Source organism: Choloepus didactylus (assembly GCF_015220235.1).
Source record: "Choloepus didactylus isolate mChoDid1 chromosome 11 unlocalized genomic scaffold, mChoDid1.pri SUPER_11_unloc2, whole genome shotgun sequence".
Taxonomy (NCBI): Eukaryota; Metazoa; Chordata; class Mammalia; order Pilosa; family Megalonychidae; genus Choloepus; species Choloepus didactylus.
Window position 1 is genome coordinate 389,703 of NW_023637579.1, and position 26,414 is coordinate 416,116.

A 26,414-nucleotide genomic window follows, 5' to 3' on the forward strand; every position below is an offset into this window, starting at 1 on the left:
CTATATGCTGTCTACAAGAAACTCACTTTAGACACAAGGACAAACATAGACTGAAAGTGAAAAGTTGGAAAAAGATATTTCATGCAAACAACAACCAAAAAAAAGCGGGAGTAGCTATATTAATATCAGACAAGTTAGACTTCAAAAGTGAAACAATTAAAAGAGACAAAGAAGGACACTATATATTAATAAAAGGGTCAATTCATCAAGAAAACATAACAGTCATAAATATTTATGCACCAAACCAGAATGCCCCCAAATTCATAAGGCAAACACTGCGATCACTAAAAGGAAAAATAGATACCTCTACAATAATAGTTGGAGACTTCAATACACCACTCTCATCAATGGATAGAACATCTAGACAGAGAATCACTAAAGAAACAGAGATGTTGAATTGTATGATAAATGAACTAGACTTGACAGACATTTATAGAACACCACATCCAACAACAGCAGGATACACTTTTTTCTCAAGTGCTCATGGAACATTATCTAGGATAGACCTCATGTTGGGTCACAAAGCAAGTCTCAACAAATTTTAAAATATTGATATTATACAAAACACTTTCTCAGACCACAATGGAATGAAGTTGGAAAAAAATAAAAGGCAGAAGGTCATAAAATTCACAAACATATGGAGGCTAAACAACACCCTCTTAGAAAACCAGTGGGTAAAGGAAGAAATTATAAGAGAAATTAGTAAATACCTCGAGGCAAATGACAATGAAAACACAATTTATCAAAACTTATGGGATGCAGCAAAGGTGGTGCTGAGAGGGAAATTTATTGCCCTAAATGCCTATATTAAAAGAGAAGGGAGACAAAAATTGAAGAGTTAACTGCTCACCTGGAGGAATTAGAGAAAGAACAGCAAACTAACCCCAAAGCAAGCAGAAGGGAAGAAATAACAAAGATTAGAGCAGAAGTAAATGCAATTGAGAACAGGAAAACAATAGAGAGAATCAACAAAACCAGAAGTTGGTTCTTTGAGAAAATCAATAAAATCGATGGACCACTGTCTAGGTTAACAAAAAAAAAAAAAAAAAAAAAAAAAAAAAGAAAAAAGAGAGAGAGCAGATGCAAATAAATGCAATCAGAAATAGGAAAGGAAATATAACTACCGACCCTGCAGAAATTAAGGAGATAATGAGAAGATACTATGAGCAACTATATGCTAATAAACTAGACAACTTAGATGAAATGGACAACTTCCTAGAAAAGCATAAACAACCAACATTAACTTGAGAAGAAATAGATGATCTCAACAAACCAATCACAAGTAAAGAGATTGAGTCAGTCATCAAAAAGCTCCCAAAAAGGAAAAGCCCAGGACCAGATGGTTTCACATGTGAATTCTATCAAGCATTCAAGAATGAATTAGTACCAATCCTGCTCAATCTCTTCAAAAAAATTGAAGAAGAGGGAAAGCTACCTAACTCTTTCTACGAAGCCATCATCACCCTAATACCAAAACCAGGCAAAGATACTACAAAAAAAAAGAAAATTATAGACCAATTTCTTTAATGAATATAGATGCAAAAATCCTCAACAAAATACTCACAAATCGAATCCAGCAGCACATTAAAAGAATTATACACCACGACCAGGTGGGATTTATTCCAGGTATGCAAGGCTGGTTCAACACAAGAAAATCAATTAATGTAATACACCACATCAATAAATCAAAGCAGAAGAACCACATGATCATCTCGATTGATGCAGAAAAGGCATTTGACAAAATTCAACATCCTTTCCTGATGAAAACACTTCAAAAGATAGGAATAGAAGGGAACTTTTTCAATATGATAAAGGCAATATATGAAAAACCCACAGCTAACATCACACTCAATGGGGAGAGACTGAAAACTTTTCCTCTAAGATCAGGAACAAGACAGGGATGCCCACTATCACCATTGCTATTCAACATTGTGCTGGAAGTTCTAGCTAGAGCAATTAGGCAAGAAAAAGAAATAAAAGGCATCCAAATTGGAGAGGAAGAAGTAAAACTTTCACTATTTGCAGATGACATGATTCTATATGTAGGAAATCCAGAAAAATCTACAGCAAAGCTACTAGAACTAGTCAATGAATACAGCAAAGTAGCAGGCTACAAGATCAACACGCAAAAATCTGTAGTGTTCCTATACACAAGTAATGTGCAATAAGAGGAGGAAATCAAGAAAAAAATCCCATTTACAATAGCAACCAAAAGAATCAAGTATTTAGGAATAAACTTAACGAAGGACACAAAAGACCTTTACATAGAAAACTATAAGAAACTGCTAAAAGAAATTGAACAAGACCTGAAAAAAATGGAAGAACATACCATGTTCATGGATTGGAAGACTACATATAGTTAAGATGGCAATTTTACCTAAACTGATTTACAGATTCAATGCAATACCAATTCAAATCCCAACAACTTACTTTACAGAAATAGAAAAACCAATAACTAAATTTATTTGGAAGGGTAAGGTGCCCCGAATAGCCAAACATGTCTTGAGAAAGAGGAATGAAGTAGGAGGTCTCACACTACCTGACTTTGAAGCATATTACAAAGCTACAGTGTTCAAAACAGCATGGTACTGGTATAAGGACAGATATACTGATGAATGGAATCAAATTGAGTGTTCAGAAGTAGACCCTCACATCTATGGACAACTGATCTTTGATAAGGCAGTGAAGCCGAAGCAACCTGGAAAGAGCAGCCTGTTCAATAAATGGTGTTTGGAGAACTGGATATCCATTTTCAAAAGAATGAAAGAGGATGCCCATCTCACACCTTATACCAAAATTAACTCAAAGTGGATCAAAGACCTAAACATTAGCACCAAGACCATAAAACTCTTAGAAGAAAATGTAGGGCAATATCTTAAAGATCTTGTGAAAGGAGGTGGTTTCTTAGACCTCACACCCAAGGCACGAGCAACCAAAGAACAAATAAACAAATGGGATCTCCTCAAAATTAAACACTTTTGTACATCAAAGGACTTTGTCAGAAAAGTAAAAAGGCAACCTACACGATGGCAGATGATATTTGGAAACCACATATCAGATAAGGGTTTAATATCCCGAATATATAAAGGAATCCTGCATCTCAATAACAGAAAGACAAACAATCCAATTAAAAAATGGGCAAAAGACATGAACAGACATTTTTCTGAAGAGGAAATACAAATGGCTCAAAAGCATATGAAAAAAATGCTCAACTTCACTGGCCATTAAGGAAATACAAATCAAAGCCACAATGAGATATCATCTCACACCTACCAGAATGGCCATTATCCAAAAAACAGAAAATGACAAGTGCTGGAGAGGATGTGGAGAAAGAGGCACACTTATTCATTGTTGGTGGGAATGTAGAATGGTGCAACCACTCTGGAAGACAGTATGGAGGTTCCTCAGGAAGCTAAATATAGATTTGCCATATGACCCTGCTATTCCATTGCTGGGTATATACTCAGAGGAACTGAAACTTAAGACACAGACAGACATTTGTAAACCAATGTTTATTGCAGCATTATTCACAATTGCCAAGCGATGGAAACAGCCCAAATGTCCATTAAAGGACGAGTGGATAAACAAACTGTGGTATATACACATGATGGAATATTATGCAGCTGTAAGACAAAACAAAGACATGGATCATGTAATAATGTGGATGAACCTTGAGGACATTATGTTGAGTGAAGTTAGCCAGAAACAAAAGGACAGATTCTGTATGGTCTCACTAATATGAACAGACATTAATGAACAAACTTTGGGAGTTAAAAGCTGACAACACAGGCGACCAGGAAATAGAAAGAGGGCAGAGATCAGCCATTTGATACTGAAGGACTAAAGAATGTTTAGGATTGATTGCATAGATCCAGAAATAGATAGCATAATACTGTGTGATGGTAGCATGGTATTGTAAGCACACTGAACAAAGATGTCTGTGAGTAAAGCTGAAAGAGGTGGGATAGGAGAATGTATGAAACCAGAGGTAAAGATAGATGATAAAGACTGGGACTGTATAACGTGGCAAAAACTGGAGTGGCCAATGACTGTTACTAAATATACAAATATAAAAATGTTTTTGCATGTGGGAAAGCAAATGAATGTCAACCATGTAGAAATTTGAAAAAGGGATGGTATTCAGGAAAAAACATAATCAAAGCAAACTGGAGTCTATGGTCAGCAGTAACACTGTAATATACCTCCATTAAATGTAACAAAGGCAATATGCCAATGCTAAATGTATATGCGAGGGGGATATAGGGGAGTAATATGGGATTCTTGGTAGTGGTGTTATTTGCTGTCCTTAGTAGCATTTTGTATTGTATGACATGATATTTTTCTTTTTATCATTTTTTCTTATTGCTAAAAAAAAACAAAAAACAATTTTTCTTTTAGTAATCAGTATGTTCAAGTGCTGATTGTGGTGATAAATGTACAACTTTATGATGATACCATGAACAACTGATTGTACACTGTGGATAAATGTATGGTATGTGAATACAACTCTATAAAATTGTAGGAAAATATATATATAGGAGTAAAAGTGCTTCTGTAAAATTGTAGGAAAAAATATATATAGGAGTAAAAGTGTTGGAGAAAACATGGTGAGAGGGATGATGCCTCACCAATATGGACTAACTACAATGTGTAAACTCAGAATTGAATCTTAGAACATAGCCTAACGTGGACACAATAATTGTAATAGTCCCTAGATTGTAAGCTCTTACAGCAGTTAACTCTATCCCTGAATTGTAAGGCCTATCTCTAAACTTTGAGATGCTGATCCCCTAGCGTATAACCTGATTGGTCTCTGGAACAATGCATATCTCTGAGACACCTGAAACTCAGAGCTAGAGCTCGGCAGATATGAATGTCAGTGTTAGTGCATATAGCAACTGTCAAAAAAAAAAAAAAAAAAAAAAAAAGCTGAGAAAGAGCCCAGACTTCAATTAATGATATGAATGAAGCAGGTCTGGTTAAGACCAGGGCAAGCCAGGCCAAAGGATAAAGGTTGAAACTGATTGTGTTTTAAAACTTCAACTATCATATGAGACCAAGGGAATAGATATCTATTTGGTACAGGATCTAAATTTTCTAAACGGCACAACTCTACAGTCGATTTGTTCAAACACCACAATTGCACGGAACTTTGAATAGGAAGTGAGATACGGTAGGTTAGTATAGGCTGGAGTGAAATAGTGACACATCCTAGAGTAATTCGGGCAGAGAATAAAAAACATATTTACAGCCTCCCCCTCCCCAGCCCCGAGGATCTGGGGGAAGGTATGGATGTGTTGGACATCCTCACCTGGACTGGTGTTGATGTTGTCACAAACATTGGGACTGGCGGTTTGATGTGCTGAGCCCTCGAGCAAGGGACTTGCCCTTATGACGCTCATTACCACAAAGGAGAGTCTAAAGTTGTATGTAATGGTGCCTAAGAGTCTCCCCCTGAGTACCTCTTTGTTGCTCAGATGTGGCCCTCTCTCTCTCTAACTGAGCCATCTCGACAGGTGAACTCGCTGCCCTCCCCGCTACGTGGGACCGACTCCCAGGGGTGTAAATCTCCCTGGCAACACAGAGTATGACTCCCGGGGATGAATGTGGACCCAGCATCGTGGGACTGAGAGTATCTTCTTGACCAAAAGGGGGATGCAAAATGAGATGAAATAGTTTCAGTGGCTGAGAGATTCCAAATGGAGTCGAGAGGTCACTCTGGTGGACATTCTTATGCACTATATAGATAACACCTCTTAGGCTTTAATGTATTGGAATAGCTAGAAGTAAATACCGGAAACTACCAAACTCCAACCCAGCAGTCTGGACTCCTGAAGACAATTATATAATAATGTAGATTACAAGGGGTGACAGTGTGATTGTGAAGACCTTGTGGATCACACCCCCTTTACCTAGTGTATGGATGAGTGGAGGAATGGGAATAAAAACTAAAGGACAAATGGGGTGGGATGGGGGGATGATTTGGGTGTTCTTTTTTCACTTTTGTTTTTTATTCTTGTTCTGGTTCTTTCTGATGTAAGGAAAATGTTCAGAGATAGACTGTGGTGATGAACGCATAACTATGTTATCATACTGTGGACAGTGGATTGTATATCATGGATGATTGTATGGTGTGTGAATGTATTTCAACAAAACTGAATTTAATAAAAAAAAAATGTCACTCTTAGTTGCACTTGGGGTAGCTGTCCTCTCAGCTTCTCCAGAGCAAGAGTCTGATTTCAACAGCCATCTTCAAACTATCTCTCATCTTCTGTTCCTTTGCTTTCTTCAAAGTGTCCCTCTTGGCTATAGCAGCTTGCTCCTGCTGTCTGATCTTATATAGTGCTCCAGAAATTTAATTCAGACCCACCTTGAATGGGTGGGCCAATACCTCCATGGAAATTATCCAATCAGAGTCATCACCCATAGTTGGGTGGGGCACATCTCCATGGAAATACTCAAAGAATTACAATCTAATTAACACTGATAGGTCTGCCCACACAAGATTACATCAAAGATAATGGCATTTAGGAGGACATAATACATTCAGACTGGCACATTATGTATAGGTAGGTAGTGTGTATACATACATTTTTATATTTAATTGTTCAATCAATTAATGTACATCTTGTATCAAACTGATTTCAAAGTATGTTATAAAAGACTATCTCTACTCAAATTAACAAAATTAAAAACAATATATTTAATAAATTCTATATTTTAATGTAGAAGAATAAATGAGTCTTGAGATTCATGTAAGTGGACAGGTGTTTACTATTTTGCATTAATATTGGTTGATTTTGGTGTAAGTTTTACACTGTTAAATATCTCTGAAGATTAGCTCATATATGATCTTAACATATATATATATACAAAATAACATATAATTTGTCTATCTCTCTCTCCATCTATAGAAATATCTTTATTCTGCGTGCAGCAAGAAATCTCTTTTCAGAAAGCACTTTCTTTTGACTTGGTCATTCCAGCTGTAATTCTATTAGTTAACCAGATGCTTCAGGAAAAACTCTGTGTTTGGGGCAAATACATTTTCACATGTATAGTATAGCTCTTATAACATCACAATTAGTTGGGTAGTATTCATCCTTTTATATATTAGAACACTAAGTTATAGAAAGATAAAGTACATGTACAATGTCAGGCAACTAATTATTTACAAATAAAGATGTGAATACAAATGTGTCTTTTTCTAGTTTGTACTTTGTATCACTGAATCTCCCCTTAGTATCAAGAGCTAAGTCATGAGTTTGATCACTATGTAGTTAGAATAGATAGGTTCAGTGGCTGGTTTCAGTTTCTCGTCTTTCCCTATCCTTCATTTCTCCAGGAAATATCACATATTACTTTTGTTTATTTATCATAAACAAAAGTAAAATTTTGTCTTAGAATCTTCATTGACTTTTTGGCTTTCAACTTTTATCAGTGAAAATAAGAGGGAAATCTTTAAAGTAAGGGAGAAACTTCACATACAAGAAGAAAGTCATTAGAAGATGAATTCAGAACTTAGCCCTCTGGGGTGCTGAGCTCACGAGAGATAATTGTACCCTTATTCAAGGCCCATACCTTTGTATAACTAAAAAAAATGTAAATACTCCCACTGTGACATGCTTTTATTTTCTACAGAGATAGACATTTATCTGTATGTCTTTCTACTACAGAGAAGACATTTTTCTGTACCTCATTTTCTCCCTGCTTATTTTCTACAGAGAAGACCACATTTATCCACACCTCATTTTTCCCTATTTTTGGCTCATGATTTGGACTCTGAATCAATGCATACATCCTCCTGTATTCTTGAGATAGACTATTATGGGTTGGGAAAAAATTCTAGGTGACAAAAGATATCAAAGAAGAGGGTATGTAGTGATAAATATTTTGTCTCTACTTTACAGATGATGTATCTAAGGAATAAGTACCTGAGTGTAGCATCCTTAACTAATGTTCAATATTTCAATGGAAGTGTAAATCTTACAAATTCATGCTTGATAAATAAAATTCTAGAATTAACAAGTTCTGCAGAGGACAAGATAAATAGGAAATTTCTTCCAAATTCATACAATCTCATGGCAAAACAAATGAGAGATAAACAAAATCCAATGGCATCTCCAGAATTTTTCATTTGCTTATTCTTTTTATTTATTTTATTTTGCACCAACTATGTGTCATATATATATTGAAGATACAACATAATATATCAAAATTCTGCCATCAAGATGTCACTGCCCATATGAGTCAGACAATAAGAAGAAAATGCAATGCTTACTATCAAAATAACATTCTGTAGCAATTATGGGAATGAGAAAAATGACATAACTGATGCTGCCTGAAGCTGAGGAAAGAAAGCTTGAAAGCCTGCACCTTCCTCAAGGCAATGCATATATATGGGTATACGTAACGTGCTTTGTCAGTGCAGGCTTTACCCAAGGTGCCGGGGACTGGGCAAAATGGGATTGCAAGGTGATTTTTTTAAGTTGATGGAAATCAGGAGGAGATGAATTTCATCGTGTAAATGAGGATTACAATGAGGATGATTTTCTAATTGTTGTAGTAGGACCAAATGCACAGTATGGTGTTCTCTAGCAATGTTCAGATGTTTTAGTATAGAAACAAGGAGGTGAGAATTTGGAGGAGAAACGAAGGGAGAGGAGATTTTAGAGAATTATCAAAATGGGTTGAACTGGAAATTAAATGATCCAAGACACACAGATAGGTTTTGACCAAAGATAGATGGAAGTGAAGCTCATGATAAGGCTGATGTGTAAGTGAAGATAAATGAGAGAGTAAGTTCTAGATACGTAAGAAGAGTAAGAGACATGTTAGCATTAAAGTTTCAGGAGACAAAGAAATTGCAAGTGATGCAAAGATTAAACATATCACCCTTGAATGTGATTCTGAAGTACAGCCTAAATATAAGTCAGAGATGTTAAAAGGACAAGGATCTTCTTGTGAGACATGGTTTTTGGATGAACTTGGATAATATAAGACAGTGATATAAATGGTGATAGAAAAGAAAAATATGAGCCAGGTGACAATGTCTTTAATAATTGGTAAAAGTTCCCTGGGTTTTAATAAATCACAAGATTGAGAAAAGGAATTAGGAGAATAGAATAGAACATTGTGAACAATTGAAGAATACATTCTGATAAAGTAAGTTATCAAAGTCAGTATGATTCTATGGGAAAATATTATCCCGCCTTAACCCCTTCATCCATAGTCCAGAGACAAAAGCATTTCATTCTGGTTATTGTTAACATTAAGAACACTAATATCAACACACACAGAGGAAATACAGAGAGTAATTTATGAAACATTTTGAAAAAATTATCTAGTCAGTAGAGCATTCACATGTTTTAATAATTTAAATAAGAATGGATGGCATCCATCAGAAATAGAACAATTTAAGCATGTGTGTAATAATTAGAAAATCTGGTTATTGCATAATGGAATATACTAATGGTTAATTTGAGGATACCAAATAATGAGGGAGGAATCTACATGAGACAAAAGATGTGATCAGCATGAGACTAAAAGCAAATTCAGCCCAGTGAAAGAAGGCAGACTTGTGATCATCTGTGACCAAAATTTATTCTAACAAGGGGAAAGATGGATAAGAACATCTGAAAATGTGGATATAACATTCTGATTGGGAGGTAATTATTCAGTAAAGTAATTTATGAAGTCAAATAATTATTGTATGGTTGCTATGGAAAAGTGAATATAATCAAAAAATAAATATAAATATCCATTATTAATTATTTTGCTTTTTAATTCAGAAGAAGGAATTATACTTCAAAGAAAGTGAAATTGGTACAACCAGAGTCTTTGTCAACACACATAACACAATATATGAACATCATCAGAAACATGTAACTGGCCAGCATCCAAGCAGCCAAGTATCTGGATGGTGCTTTATGATACACGTGCCTGCACACAGACACGAAAATCCTTGTTAATGAGAGATTTCAAACTACCAATCTACAAATTTAATATTTTGTTCTTCTAGATCTGCTAGGAAGATGGATAAAAGAAATCTTACAGTCGTCAATGAATTTGTTCTTCTGGGACTTTCCAGCTCAGCAGAGCAGCAACGACTCCTGACCCTGCTGCTCCTCTCTGTGTACTTGGTCACCATATCAGGGAACACACTCATCATCTTAGCTATTGGCTGTGACTCTCACCTCCACTCCCCCATGTATTTCTTCCTTAGCAACTTGGCCTTTGTGGACATCTGTTATACTTCCACCACAGTTCCTCAAATGGTAGTCAACACCTTGACAGATACCAAGACTATTTCTTTTTCAGGCTGCCTCACCCAGCTCTTCTTCTTCATTTCTTTTGTGAATATGGACAGCCTCCTTCTCTGTGTGATGGCTTATGATAGGTATGTGGCAATCTGTCACCCTTTGCATTACACCTCCGTAATGAATCTTCATTTCTGTGTCCAGCTGGTGGCTGGGCTCTGGGTTGTGACCTATCTCCATGCCCTTCTACACACCGTCCTAATGGCACATCTCTCCTTCTGTGCCTCCAATGTTGTGCATCATTTCTTCTGTGATCTGAACCCACTCCTGCAGCTCTCCTGTTCTTCTGTATCCTTCAATGTGATGGCCATCTATACAGTAGGAGCTCTCTTGGCTCTCATACCTTTTGTCTGCATCCTCATATCTTATGTGCTTATCTTCTCCACTATTCTGAAGGTCACTTCCACTCAGGGGAAACAGAGAGCATTTTCAACCTGTGGAAGCCACCTGTCAGTGGTGGTGTTGTGCTATGGCACAGCCATTGCTGTCTACTTCTGTCCCTCTTCTCCTCATAACCCTGAGAGGGACACATTGTCATCTGTCATGTATAATGTGGTGGCTCCAATGCTGAATCCTTTCATCTACAGCCTAAGGAATAGGGATATGAAGAGAGCACTCATGAAAATGCTTTGTAAATGTACAGATTTTTATCACCAATAAGGACCTCAAAAGCCAAATTAACAGTACTAGTTTGGTCATAAATGAAACTGAGTCCCTTGAGAGCAATAATAACAGTAGTAAGATCAACCTGCTGTTTTGTTAAATGTCTCTTTTATGTTTGAAAATGTGTTACAGATTTTATATGGATTTTCCATTAATTCTTTTGAGTAAATGTATGATATAAAATTATAAGACCCTTCTTTCATGTCAGAAAGTTGAATCTTAAGAAAGTTATGGCATTCAAGAAAGTTGTAGACTGCATAAATCCCATGCTTATGTGTAAAGAAATACTCTCTGATTCCATGCAAATACATATTAATGATAAATGTGACTCTTTTTTGAAAATGTTCCCAAACATTATGGGTTAAAATAAGTAATCCTTCAGTTAATATGTAAAATTCAAATTTTGAATTAAACATAGATATTTCCATGTACTGGCTCCACAAAATTAGTTGAAAAGGGAGACCAATTCATTTTTAATGCTTTATTTTCTATCCCACAAAATTATCCAAGATTTAAAGAATTTTTGTTTTATTACCATCTTTTCTCACTTTGAACATAGCCAGTGATTGTCTTCCCTTGACCCAAGTTCTTTCTCATACATGTTATTTATTGGTTTGTGACAAAGAGTAACACACACTCCTCAGAATCTCTTTCCTACATATTTCTACAGAGCAGAAGCAAATTGATCACCCACTTTTAGTTGCATTCTGAATATATTCCATTGTTGGAATATATTCAATTCTCAATACATTTTTTCAGAGATAGATTGGTCTTTTCCTTTCGTTTCAGTCAGATAAATGCCTTCTATCCAGTGACAACTTTAACTCCTTCAATAATGTATCTTAAACCCAAATGCATGCAATTGCTTCATGTATTTCTCCAAAAGAGAAATCAATACACAGCATGTCACAGTGTTTATATTTGGGGTCTCTCATTCTAATAAAGACCATGTAGTATATTGCATTTCCAATAAAACATGATTATATATTCAACCCATTCCAGTTTCTTTATGTAGTACCATTTATGCAAGTGAGTTAAGGTGATTTCTGGCTGTTGATTTACAGCCTTAAAGCATGAGCTCTGGGCTGGGGTCCATAAATTCTTGAATGAACACATGTTTACCTATGTGCTTGTAAATACACATATGTACACACACATATGCAAACACAAGCTTCTCAAGGGGAAATAAATGTGAACATTTACAGTAAAATTTAATTTCATTCAGAAAAAAATAGAAAAAGTTGGAAAATATATTTGAATTTTTCCAATCTAATAAATTAATTTACAGTGTCAATAAGGAATGGATTCACAGAATAAAATGGTGTAGTTAAAAAAAAAAAACATTGGGGATTAGGGTGGTAATTTGTAATGTGCAGATTTACCCAATAAAATTGGATGTTGTTCCATGTTTGTGTGGTTAAAAATCATCTGCTTTATAGTTTATTTAATCTCTCCCTACAGATTTAGATGCATAAAATTAGTTGTAATTACAGCTTTAGGGTATGGAGATGGCTTTGTTAGGCCCTCAAGTCAATCTATATTTTACAGTATATCATATATTAGAATTGCTTTTCTATCAAGTAAGGAATGCTATTTTCCTCTCAGTTCTTGCCATAATTTCTTTATTACTTGGTTTAGTCCAAATTTATTTTATTTGCCTCTTGACAGTTTTAAAACTTTCAATGAAGTGTAAAGATTCAATGTCAGTCTCAAATCATTAATAGCTTCCCAGAAACAAAATAGTGATATAACCCTAATATTGACCCCTTTCTCCTCTAAGCCATCATCTGAAATCACACATTCATGCAACAGGTAAAGTTTATTTCATCCCCATCACATATGTTTCACAAGTATTAACTTGCTTGATGATGAGTTTCTGCAAAAATGGGAGTTGATAAGAGCTCAAATTCCACCTTCACTGAGAATCAAATTAAAGGATGATCTTTCTAACATTTTGGGCTCCAATAAGAGCTCAAATTCCACCTTCATTGAGAATCAAATTAAAGGATGATCTTTCTAACATTTTGGGCCCCAAGTCACACAGTTTTTTGCTTTCAACAAGAAAAATTTTGGTCTGTAAGTAATGAGGAAATCTTACTGATCACTGGGGTTGGATGTGTGGCTGTCTCCACTACATACTATTGTGTTCCTTCACATGCATAGTCAGGAACATGAGAGGTGAATTGCCACTAAAATGCCACTTGGTGGCATGAATCCATGGTTTCCATATGTGCTCATTTTGCATTAAACTTGAAATGAACACAGAACTCCAATTTACCACTAAAATAGAAAAACTGAACTCACAAGAGCCAGAGATCTTAGGCAGTGTCAACTTTATTAGCAATTCAGGAGACACAAGTGACTCAAGGTGGAAGAAATGCATGGAGGCTGTGACCATCGGTTCAGCTCCCCCAGACCTTCTTTACCACATTAGTACACCATGGCCCAGATTTCAAAAACAGTGTCTCCAACTCATACCTGAGGGGATTACCTTAAACAAACATGGACACTACCAGTTGGTGATCTCAAGAGGATAAGTAGAAAAAGTTCTGTTCACATAATTTCTCCTGCCTGCGGAACCAGTATAGGAAAAATTAGCCACCACCTGTTGCTGTTCACTCTCTAGCCACTCAGAGGAGTGGACAGATGCAGAACAGTGGGTGCTGTAGGTGATTTCACAGCATGGGTGGCTGGCTGAAAGGAAGGTCTGTGAGTAGATAACTCAGGTGCCTTCAGATTGCCAGGGCAGTGTTGGTGGAAAATTGTCTCTCGTCCTGATACGTGAACTGTTATTTCCTATATTGTCATGGCTGCTAGTTATTGTAGTTTCTACAAGAAAGAGAAGACTTTACAGATAAACAAAACAAAATGAATCACAACCAGAATCCAAAGCAAATGAAATATTGCTTTAAATCTCTGAGTTTTCTGAACACACTTAAAAAATTATATAAATTGAGTCCCTCATGAAAATGGAGATATATATAAAATTAAAGAGTTCTGGATTTTAAATACACCATTGCAAATTGACATTAGCATTATTAAAAAAAGGATGAGAATAAGTGTAAAACACAAACAAGTAAATTGAACAATAGCTTAATTTGTTTTCTCAGTAATCAAGAGAGAGAAAAATGTAAAAAGAAGAAAATTCCCAAATAAAAATTGAGAAAAATAGAGTATAGTCAGAAGCCCTCAAAGGAGACAAGCTAACTGCTGACTGAAGCCTGGGTTTCCGCTATGTCCTTGAGCCCCCACAAACCCTTCCACACTGGGACACACCCTGCAGATTCTATGTAAGTCACCCATAACAATGCCTAAGACATTTAGTGATTTTCTGATCATTTTCACCTCTTCTGCTTTGATCAACAGGCTCATATCAATAACCATAAGCTTTTATAGTAATTGAATATACAGTATGAACAAGATGAATTTATAAAGTGTATGACAGAAGCTGAAGTGTATCCCTGTATTTATTGTGTATTTTCTGAACATGGACCATAAATGGAGTTTTGGCAGCTATCTTACAATCTTAAGACAATAAGTATTGCAACTGGAGGTATGCTGAAATTTTCCTGTGAAGTTTTCATAGAACTCTGACAGAACAAGTATGAAAATAAATGTATCTTGATGCTGGTTCTGGGACAATCAACCAGATGAACAAGTACCAAAAACCACATACATCTATACTTCTTTTTATGGTATGTGTAAAAATTAGCTTGTGTTCATTTAAAAGAAAAATATATGAGGAAAATGAAAGACAGATCTAAAAACCAAAATAACACAAGAATTTCAGAAGGAAAGACCTAAGAAAATTAAAATAAAATAAAGACAAATTAAATAATAAAATAAATATTCCAGGAGAAATACATCAATATTTTCTTTGATTTGTTGTTTTTTATTTAAGTTTTATTGAGATACACTCATATACCATACAATTATCCATGGTAAACAATCAACCGTTCACAGTACCATCGTAATTGTGTGTTCATCACCACAATCAATTTTTGAAAATTTTCCTTATAACAAAAAAAATAAAAATAATTATAAAAAATAAAAGTAAAAAAGAAAACCAAAAATCATTCCATCCCCCACATCCCACCCTATTTTTCATGTGGTTTTGTCCCCATTTTTATACCCATCCATACATACACTGGATAAATGGAGTCTCAGCCACAGGGTTTTCACTATTACGCAGTCACACCATGTAAGCTACATAGTTACATAATTATCTTCAAGAATTAAGGCTAATGGGTTGCAGTTTCAGGTTATTTCTTTCTAGTTATTCCAATACACTAAAACCTAAAAAGGTATATTTATGTAGGGCATAAGAATGCCATCCAGAGTGAGCTCTTTACTCCATTTGAAACATCTCAGCCACTGAAATTTTATTGTGTTTCATTTTGCTTACCCCTTTTGGTCAAGAAGATTTTCTCAATCCCATGATTTTTGGTCTGGGCTCATCCCAGGGAGTCATCTCCTGCATGACCAAGGATGTTTACAATCCTGGGAGTCAGGTCCCATGTAGGGGGGACCAGTGAGTTCATCTGCTAAGTTGAGTTAGCTAGAGAGAGAGGGCCACATCTGAGCAACAAAGAGGTTCTCTGGGGGAGACACTTAGGGACAATTATATGTAGGCTTAGCCTCTCCTTTGCAGTAGCAAGCCTCATAAGGGCAGGCCCCAATATTGAGGGTGTAGCATACCAAATCATCAGTTCTCAATTTTGTGAGAATATCAGCAATAACCCAGGTGGGAACATCCAATAGTTCTATGTTTTTCCCCACTTCTTTGGGGGGGCCTGCAAATATGTTTTTATTCTCTGCCCAAATTACTTTGGGATGTATCACTATTTCACACTAACCTGTAAAAACCTAACAGATCTTACTTTATATTGAAAGTTCCATGTAATTATGGTGTTTGAATAAAGTGACCTTACAAGTTAAATTATTTAGTGTGCTGTAGAAGATGTATACCCTGTACCAAATAAATATCTCATCCCTTGGTCCCACACAGAAGTTGAAGTTTTAAAACAGTCAATATTGTCCTTTACCATTTGCCCTGATTTGCCATAGTCCTAACCAGATCTGCTGCATTCATATCCCTAATTGAAGTCTGGACTCTTTTCAGCTTTTTTAACAGTTGCTGTATGTGCTAAAACGGATATTCATCAATACCAAATTCTAGCTCTGAGTTTCAGGTGTTAAACAGATATCCAAAGTTCCAGAGATGGACCAGGATATACACAAAGAAATCAGCATCTCAGCATTTGGACATAGCCACTACAATTGAGGAACAGCTATGACTGTTATAAGAGCTTACAAACTAGGGACCATTACAATAAGCGTTCTCCTGGTAAGCTGTGCCCTAAGATTCAATTCCCAGAGTTTACACATGTAGTTAGTCCAAATTGGTGAGGCATTATGTTTGTCTTTTTTTTCTGGTGTAATTCTCTCAAAATGCTGGCCACCAGATTCATTCACTTCATCATGTGTCTCACAGATTCACTCCTTCTTGCAGTTGCTCAAAATGCCATTATATGCACACACCGCAGTTCACCATTCTGTTCATCAGTTGATTGACCCGTAGGCCACATCCACCCATGGCAAATCATGAATACTGCCTCCATAAACACCAGTAAGCAAATGTCCATTCATGTCTCTGCTCTCAGATCTTCCAGGTATACACCCCGTAATGAGGTTGCAGAACCTTATGGCACCAACATACTTAGCTTCTTGTGGAACCACCACACTGCTCTCCAGAGAGGCTGCACCATTCTACCTCCCCACCAACAGTAAATAGGTACATCCCTCTCTCCATTTTTCCTCCAGCAATTTATTAATATGCATATATTTTTCCTACAATTGTATAGAGATATATTCATATGCCATACAATCATCTACAATGTACAATCAATTGTCCAGTATCATCATATAGTTGTGCATTCATTACCACCATCAGCACTTGAATATATCATCACTATGAAAAAAATTTAGAGAATTATAAGAAAGATAATAAAAATAGCATACTTTACAATATAATAACAAGATCAGACAACACCACCACTACCAAGAATCCCATATCCCTACCTTATATCTACCTCTCATACACATTTAGGTTTGGTATAATGCCTTTGTTACATTAAATGGAAACATATTACAATGTTACTGCTAACTGTAGACTCCAGCTTGCTTTGATTACATTTTTCCCCAATGCCATCACTTTTTCAACACTTTGCAAGGCTGAAATTTATTTGTTCTCCCACATGTAAAATACATTTATATTTCTACATTTAGTCACAATCATTGACCACTCTAGTTTTCACTAAGTTATACAGTCCCGGTCTGTATTGTTCCATCTTTAATTCTGGTGTCATACATGCACCTAGCCCTCCTCTTTCAGCTTTACTCACGGACATCTTTGCTCAGTGAACTTACAATATTGTGCTACCATTACACAGTATTATGCTATCTGTTTCTGGATCTATAAAATCAATCCTGTTGAACTTTTCTATATTCCTTCAGCATCAAATGCTTGATCTCTACCCTCTTTCTATCCCCTGATAACCTGAGTTCTCAGCTTTTAACACTCATAGTTTGCTCATTAATGTTAGTTAATATTAATAAGACCATACCATAATTGTCCTTTTGTTACTGGCTAACTTTGCTGAACATAACATCCTCATGTTTCATCCATGTTACTACATGTTCCATTTATTTATTTATTTATTTATTTATTTATTTATTTATGTACTTATTTATTTTTGGATAATGGCCATTCTTGTCTGTGTAATATGATATTTCATTTTGATTTGCATTTCCATAATAGCCAGTGAAGTTGAGAATTTTTTTCATATGTTTTTGAGCCATTTGTATTTCCACTTCAGAAAATGTCAGTCCATTTATTTTGCCCATTTTTTAATTTTTTTTTTTTTTTTTTTTTTTTGCTTTCTGTTGTTGAGTTGGTGGATCCCTTTATATATTTGGGATATTACACCCTTATCTTTTAGGTTATTTCCAAATATTGTCTTTCATTTTGTAGGCTGCCTTCTTACCCTTCTGACAAAGTCTTTGGTGTAAAAAAAAGTGTTTCATTTTGAGGAAATTGCATTTATCTATTTCCTGTTTGTTTGCTCATGCTTTAGGTGTAAGGTGTGGGAAATCACCTCCTATCACAAGATCTTTAAGATATTGCCCTACATTTTTTTCTAAGAATCTTATGGTATTAGTGCTAATGTTTATGTCTTTGATCCATTTTGATTTAATTTTGCATAAGCTGTGAGATAGGAGTCTTCTTAATTCTTTTGAAAATTGGCATCCAGTTCTCCAAATAGCATTTATTGATGGAGCTGATCCATCCCAGTTGTTTGGCTTGACTGCCTTATCAAAGTTCAATTGTCTATAGATATGAAGATCTATTTCTGAACACTCAACTCAATTCCATTAGTGGGTCTATCTATCCTTATGCCAGTAGCATGCTGTTCTGACCACTCTAGATTTTGAATATGATTCAAAGTCAGGTAGTGTGAGATTGACCAATTCATTCCCCTTTCTCAAAGTATTTTTGGCTATTCTGGGCACCTTTCCCTTCCAAATGAATTTGGTTATTGGTTTTTCTATTTCTGCAAAGTAAGTTGTTGGGATTTTAATTGGTGTTAAATTGAATCTATAAAGCAGTTTAGGCAGAATTGACATCTTAACTATATTTACTCTTCCAATCTGTGAACATGTTATGTTCTTCCATTTTTTTAGGTCCTGTATGATTTCTTTCAGCAGTTGCTTTTAGTTGTCTCTGTAGAGGTCTTTTGTGGCCTTGGTTATGTTTATTCCAAATTATTGATTCTTTTTGTTGCTATTGTAAATGGATTTTTTCTTGATTTCCTCCTTCTGTTGCACAATATTGTGTGTTGGAACACTGCTGGTTTTTCCATGTTGATCTTGTAGCCTGCCACTTTGCTGTATTCATTTATTAACTCTAATAGCTTTGCTGTAGATTTTTCTGGCTTTTCTACATATAGAATCATGTCGTCTGCAAAGAGTGAAAGTTTTACCTCTTCCTCTCCAATTTGGATGCCTTTTGTTTCTTCTTCTTGTCTAATTGCTCTAGCTAGAACTTCCAGCACAATGTTGAATAGCAATAGTGACAGTGGGCATGACTGCTTCTTCATGATCTTAGAGGGAAAACTTTCAATATTTCTGCATTTAGTATGATGTTACCTGTGTGTTTTTTGTCTATTGTCTTTATCAAATAGAGAAAGTTCCTTTCTATACCAATCCTTGAATTGTTTTCATTAAGAAAGGATGTTATATTCTGTCAAATGCCTTTTCTGCATTGATCAAGATGGTCATAAGTTTCTTTCAGTTTGATTTATTGATATGGTGTATTACATTAATTGATTGTCTTGTGTTGAACCAGTCTTGCATTCCTGGAATATATCCCAACTGGTTTTGTGGTATAATTCTTTCAATAAGCTGCTGGATTTGATTTGCAAGTATTTTCTTGAGGATTTTGCATCTGTATTCATTAAAGAGATTAGCCTAGAATTTTCTCTTTTTTTTGTAGTATCTTTGTCTGAATTTGGTATTAGGTTGATGTTGGCTTCATAGAATGAGTTAGGTGGTTTTCTCTCCTTTTCAATTTTTTTAAGAAGATTTTGAGCAGGATTGGTACTAAGTCTTTCTCAAATTCTTGGTAGAATTCATATGTGAAGTCATATGGTCCTAGGCTTTCGTTTTCTGGGAGCTTTTTGAGGACTGACCCAATCTGTTTACTTGTGGTTGGTTTGTTGAAGTCATCTGTTTCTCCTTGAGTCAATGTTGGTTGTTTATGCATTTTGAGGAAGTTGTCCATTTCATCTAAGTTGTCTAGTTCCTTAGCACATAGTTGCTCTTAGTATCTTTTCATTATCTCCATTTCTGCAGGGTCAGTAATTATGTTTCCCTTCCCATTTCTGATTGTATCTGCATGCACTCCCTCTTGTTTTTTTTTTTTTTGTTAGTTTTTGTTGTTTTGTTTTGTTTTGTTTGTTTTTTGTTAGGCAGGCTAAGGGTCCATCAATTTCATTGATTTTCTCAAAGAACCAACTTCTGGTTTTGTTGATTTTCTCTATTGTTTTCCTAATCTCAATTTCATGTATTCCTGTTCTAATCTTTGTTTTTTCTTTTCTTCTGTTTGTGTTGGCATTAGTTTGCTATTCTTTCTCTAGTTCCTCCAGGTGAACAGTTAATTCCTTAATTTTTGCTTCTCTTCTCTTAATATAGGCATTTAGGGCAAAAATTTCCCTCAGCTCTGCTTTTGCTGCATCCTGTAAGTTTTGATATGTAGAGTTTTCATTGTCATTTGCCTTGAGGTATTCACTAATTTCTCTTGTAATTTCTTCGTTTACCCACTGGTTTTCTAAGAGTGTGTTGCTTAGCCTCCATATATTTGTGAGCTTTATGACCTTCTACCTGTTATTTATTTCCAACTGCATTCCACTATTATTTGAAAAAGGGTTTTTTATAATATCAATATTTTTAAATTTATTGAGATTTGCTTTGTGACCCAGCATGTGGTCTATCCCAGAGAATATTCAATGAGCACTTGAGAAAAATGTGTATCTTGTTGTTGTGGTGTGTAGGGTTGTGTAAATGTCTGTCATGTCTAGTTCATTTATCATACAATTTAACATCACCGTTTCCTTATTGATCGTCTGTCTAGCTGTTCTATCCATTGATGAATGAGGGTGGTGTATTGAAGTCTCCAAATATTGTTGTAGAGGTATCAATTTCACATTTTAGGGTTCTCAGTGTTTGGCTCATATATGTTGGGGCACTCCGGCATGGTAAATAAATATTTATGATTGTTATGTTTTCTTGATAAATTGACCTTTTTATTAATATATATTGTCTTTGCCTCTTTCATTTTTTTTTACTTTTGAAGTCTAATTTGTCTGATATTCATATAGCTACTCCTGCTTTTTTCTGTTTTTTTTTTTTTGTATGAAGTATCTTTAACCAAGCTTTCACTTTCAGCCTATTTTTTTCTTTCTGTCTAAAGTGAGTTTCTTGTAGACAGCTTATGGATGGGTCCTGTTTTTTAATCCATTCTTCTAAACTGTGTCTTTTTATTGGGAAGTTAATCTATTAACATTTAGTGTTATTACTGTAAGGGCAGTACTTTCTTCTATCGTTTTGTCTTTTGGATTTTATATGGAATTCCTGAATTTTTTCTTTCTCTCATTTTTCCCTTTCTGATAGTCTTCATTTCCATCCTCTTTTTCAAGCTTCTCTCTTCTATCTTCTCCTATCAGCCTGTAGCATTCTCTTTAGTATTTCTTGTAGTGTTATTCTCTTATTCACAAACTCAGTGTCTGTTTGTCAGAAAATATTTTCAAATCCCCCTCATTTTTGAAGGACATTTTTTTCCAGATGCATAATTTGTGATTGGCAGGTTTTCTCTTTCAGTATCTTAAATATATCATATCACTCTCTTCTCACCTCCATGGTTTCCATGGAGAAATCTGTACTTAGTCTTATCAAATTTCCCTTTTATGTGATGGATTGCTTTTCTCTTGCTGCTTTCAGTATTCTCTTCTTGTCTTTGATATTAGACAATCTGATCAGTAAGTGTCTTGGAGTATGTCTGTTGTGATCTATTCTGTTTGGGGTATGCTATGTTTCTAAAAATCTGTAATTTTATGTCCTTCATAAGACTTGGGAAATTTTCTGAGATAATTTCTTCTATTATTTTTTCTGCTCTTTTTCCCTTCTCTTCTCCTTCTGGGACACCTATAACATGAATATTCATGCATTTCATGCTGTCACTGATCTCCCTAAGACCCTGCTCATATTTTTTATATTCTTTACCCCATCTGTCCTTTTGTGTGTATGATTTCAAATGACTCTCATCACTCATCCTTTTTTCTGCCTGTTCAAATTTAATGTTGTATATCTCCATTGTGTTCTTACCTCTTTTATTGTGACTTTCTTTCCCATAAGTTCTGCCATTTGTTTTATCAAGCTTACAAATTCCTCTTTATTGTCATCCATTTTCTTCTTTATTTCCTTCATCTCTTTTTACACATTTTATTTCAGTTCACTTACTTGGTTTAAGAGATTTGTTTGAATATGCTTAATTCATTTTTTAATTCCTTTGTCTCAGTTGAACTGTTAGTTTGTTCCTTTGACTGGTCCATATTTTCATGTTTCCTAGTATGGTTCATTATTTTATGCTGTCTACGTATCCAATTTTCATGATGAGATCATTCTGGAGTTAATTTTCGCTCTTTTATCTATGGTTTCCCTGTTGATTGGCTTTTTTCTCTATCCTTTGACATTCAGTTCAACTTATTCTAGACCTCCAACTTAACTTCTATTTAGTTGATCAGAATGTTTCACCTCTTGTCAGTCTCTTTCTTGCCCCACCTCTAAGTAATAATTTCTGTGACAGCATCTCTTCTGATATGGTAGACTCAGATCAAGGTTTCCTAGTCCAGAGAGGCCCAGGCCTCAGGAGGAGGAAATGGAGTTTTCCTGAGAATGTGACCCTCTTTTGAGGCCTCGAGACTCTGTTCTTTTCCTATCCTGTCCATCAGGTAACACTTGTCTGTCCACATCTCCTAATCAGTGTAAAGAATTATGGTGCCTGTAATTCTCCACATGCTCTATCCCTGTCTGGGCCATGGCTGACTGAAGCTGATTTCTGTTTTCCAGCCCCTGGTGTCTGAGTTCTTTCAAGGAGAGCTTCCACTTGAGCTGGACCACACCACCCCTTTTCTTTGGGAAATTATGCCCTTCAGGGACTTGTCTCCTCTGCTAGGTTCATTGCTCTGTCTGTCAGACCTATCTCAACCTCCATTGCCTAGGTCCAGAGGCCAGTTGCAAATATCTGAGGCTTTCTGTAAAGAGCTACTTAGAATAGTTATTTAAAAAGAAAAAAACAAGAAATCCATTTTTAAGGCCTTTCCCCAGCCCCCAATTTTGTCAGTCTCAGTATAGAGCATTTAAAGATATGTGCTTTAGGCTCTTATCTAATTCATCTGAATAGTTACTCTGCAGGAGCTTTATGCTTGACTCATAGATTGGGTAAATGCATGTTGTGAAATTTCCAAATATTTGGTTGTGTTTTATGTCCAATTTAATGCTATTTTTCTCATAGAACATACTCTGTAAAATGAAGTATTTTAAAATTCATGGTCACTTGTATAATGGCTCAGTGTTTGGTCCATCTTTGTATATTCTCAAGTGATATGCTAATGAAATCAACAGTGATGTATTACTACACAACTCCTAAATTTCCAAAATTATCAAGTATGGCAAAACTAAATGATGACAATTTTTGCCCAACCTAACCTTTCATGAACTTTGGTGGTACTTGAGTCATCATAGTAATACACAAATCTTTGAGCAGTTTCTTACAAAACTTGTATGAACCAGCAAGTTAAATTTTCATTATGTATTCAAGAGAACTGCATGCATTGATCAAAAAATGAGTTTTACATGAATTTTCATCACAGCTTTGCTCTTATGAATTAAACATTGAAATAGGTGCAAGAATCCATGAAAGAAAATATGATAAATAATGAGTACTGTATTCATACAATAGAATAGTACAAAAATTTTAAAACAAAGTGACTATTGATACACTTAACTATATAAAGTATTTCAGAAGCATTATTTAGAATTTTTTTAAAAGAGCATTATGCCAAAGAGTGACTATTGCATGAAGCAATTTGAGTAAATTCTAGAGCAGAAAAAAGTTACCAATGATAAAATAAATAGATAATGTTCTAGTAGTTGCTTCTGTGTAATGGGGAGTATTTTTGAGGATTAACTAGGAAGGAGAGACAGAACTCACTGAAATTACTGGAAGATGCTCTATTTGATAGAGTTTTAGGGTAAACTGGTGGTATTTTGTCAAAATTAAGTGAAATTAAAAAATCAAGATGCATTTAGCCATAAAATTTGCCTAAATAGACTCAAACTCAAATAATTAACTTCAGTTAATGATATACATCCTCAAATGTTTAGTAATGAAGAGTAATGGCATTTGAAAGTTCATCTAAAATGCAGATATAAAAACAAACAAAAAGAAACAATGGTGGTCAAATTGATAGAAAGAAACTTGATTAATGATTAATTATAGCAACATGTTCATTGTACAATATAAGCTGATATGGTGGATATACAGATGTTCACTACACAATATTATAATATTTACTATAAATCCATTTTTTGTTTATGAAATTAAGTTTAGAATTTAATAGAACAATTGCTAGTGATTTTTAAGTGGATGAACACAAAAGTTCATAAAATGCCACATTAAATATTAAAAACAATAATGCATAACCAAACATGTAAGATAAAAGTAATTTTTTCAGAAACATAACAAAACTAAATATTTCTTGTTATTATCTTAAGGAACAAAAGAAAAGATAATTTAAAATCTCAAATTAAAAAGTATTTTAAAATGACAGAAATATTATTTTCAAAAGGAATTCACCATGTGATGCTGCATTTAATAAAATTTAAAGAACAATTTATTTGAAGAAACACATAATCTGCCAAATTTGTCACTTAAGGATGTAATAAAGTGCTATGTAATTAGACAATGAATGTGTAAGATAGGTATATAAAAAAATATGAAAAAATAATGCTATTTTGTGAACTTTGATGTGAATAGTAAGTATTCTAAAATATTAGCTTTAAAATATATTGAAGCTCATCTTTTTTGTATTATTTTTTATCAAAATTTCACATTCACAAACTGTTTATAAATACGTAATATTTTAGATATATAGAAACAGGCAACAAATAAATAAACATGAACTAATAGAATAAATGTATGAATAAATAATTTATTTAGTGGTATCACTTCCATTTGTTAATTTTCTATTTATCAATCTTTATCTTCCAAATTTTATAAACACATAAAAATGTTTGTTAATATTATTTATGGATATGGGATTTTATATTTTTGTTTACTTCTTTGCTATGTTATATATAATAAACAGGCCACCAGAATTGGGAGTTCTAAGAGAAGCCTCTTTCCTGAAAAATGACAGGGGAATTTTAGAACACAAAAATTGGCTAAGGATGAAAACAGAGCAGAAAATGGAGTTTCCATGATAAGTTACAGTCTGAGTACCATTGAGTGATAATATGGTTTTGATCTGATAAGGACAACCTATTAAACGTGGAAAATTATGCTATAGTCACCAATGTATATTTTTCCCTATAGGAAAATGATTGTATTATCCCTATGCTTCTGGAACAAGGCTGTACCTTCTTAATTTTGCACTATTTGAGAAGCAGCTTCTGGTGAAAGTTTGGAGATGAAGACTTTGTGTTCAATCACATGAGAAAGGAATTTAAAGACCAGAGCAGACTTCAGAGCTGAATTTTACCAATATATTCATTTTCTTGTTTTTAACAGGATGAGTGGCAGTGATGATAATAACATTTTTCAAAAAAAAATCAAATAAACATGAAGGCATGAATATAATTCTTGAGATAGGAGCAGTAGGAACTCTGTTCCCGTATACATCAAATTACTGAAATACAAGCATACTCTATCAGTCTGTCAACCTATTCAAGATTAAAGAAATCTGTAAGTGGCACATCTCCTTTAAAATCTACATTAAACTTTTTTTCAAGATAAATACACTTATCCCTTATCCTGATGAAGACATCAAAATAACAGTAATGGAATACAAATTTTATAATCATCAGTGAATAAGGTACACATGGATTGATATTCGTACAATTTTAGCATTTCACAAAACTCATTAGTAAGGAACAATTTTTAAGTGTGGGAGTGAGAACAGAAGGACAGAAGATACAAGACTGTCAGGTTTCATACTTGTGTTAGAAATTTAATAATCAAACAATTTTGTTCTCTGTGTCAAACTGTACCACATATTGTTTTAGCTTTAATCTCATGACAAATTATCTGGATTGGGAGCTTGTGAAGCAGAAAACACTGCCATATTCAAAATGCTTTTTTACTTGTAATTATGTTGAGTATCAACTTAGGCAAACATATTTCCTCTTGCACTACCTTTGAAGCCACAAATGTACTAAAGGCAACTCCTCCCAACCATCAGGATACAATTTATTAGCATCACTTTTTTGTACTCACAACAGTTCATGCAAAGCATGGGATGGTTCTGCTGTATAATGGAAAAACACCCTAGGCAAAAAGCAGACATTAATTAGACTTATAAGAGGAGAGAGTCTCCTGGGCAGTGGCCGGAGATATACTGCACTCCATAAAGAGGGATGGAATACAAGGGCAACATGTATATGATTTCAGAAGAGACATCCACACAGTCTGAGGGACATCATGTCCTCTAATAAAATTAATCGTTAAGTCCTGATATTTAATAAAGGTTAATGTTTAATATCTAGCAATCAGCTCTGTCTTGCTTTCATCCTTTACATCCATGATTATTCCCTTCC

At 34.8% G+C, this 26,414-nt stretch overlaps 1 protein-coding gene across 1 annotated transcript; it reads left to right on the forward strand.

Moving 5' to 3' along the window:
• Positions 1 to 10,034: 10,034 nt before the first annotated feature.
• LOC119524599 (olfactory receptor 1C1-like) lies at positions 10,035 to 10,979 on the forward strand. The gene has a single exon (XM_037823318.1). It carries the CDS (start codon positions 10,035 to 10,037, stop codon positions 10,977 to 10,979), a length of 945 nt encoding a protein of 314 aa, XP_037679246.1.
• The last annotated feature ends 15,435 nt before the right edge of the window (positions 10,980 to 26,414 follow it).

What these genes read in the sequence shown, in the direction of transcription:
- LOC119524599 (XM_037823318.1), top strand. Translation starts at nt 10,035, where the DNA reads ATGGATAAAAGAAATCTTACAGTCGTCAATGAATTTGTTCTTCTGGGA.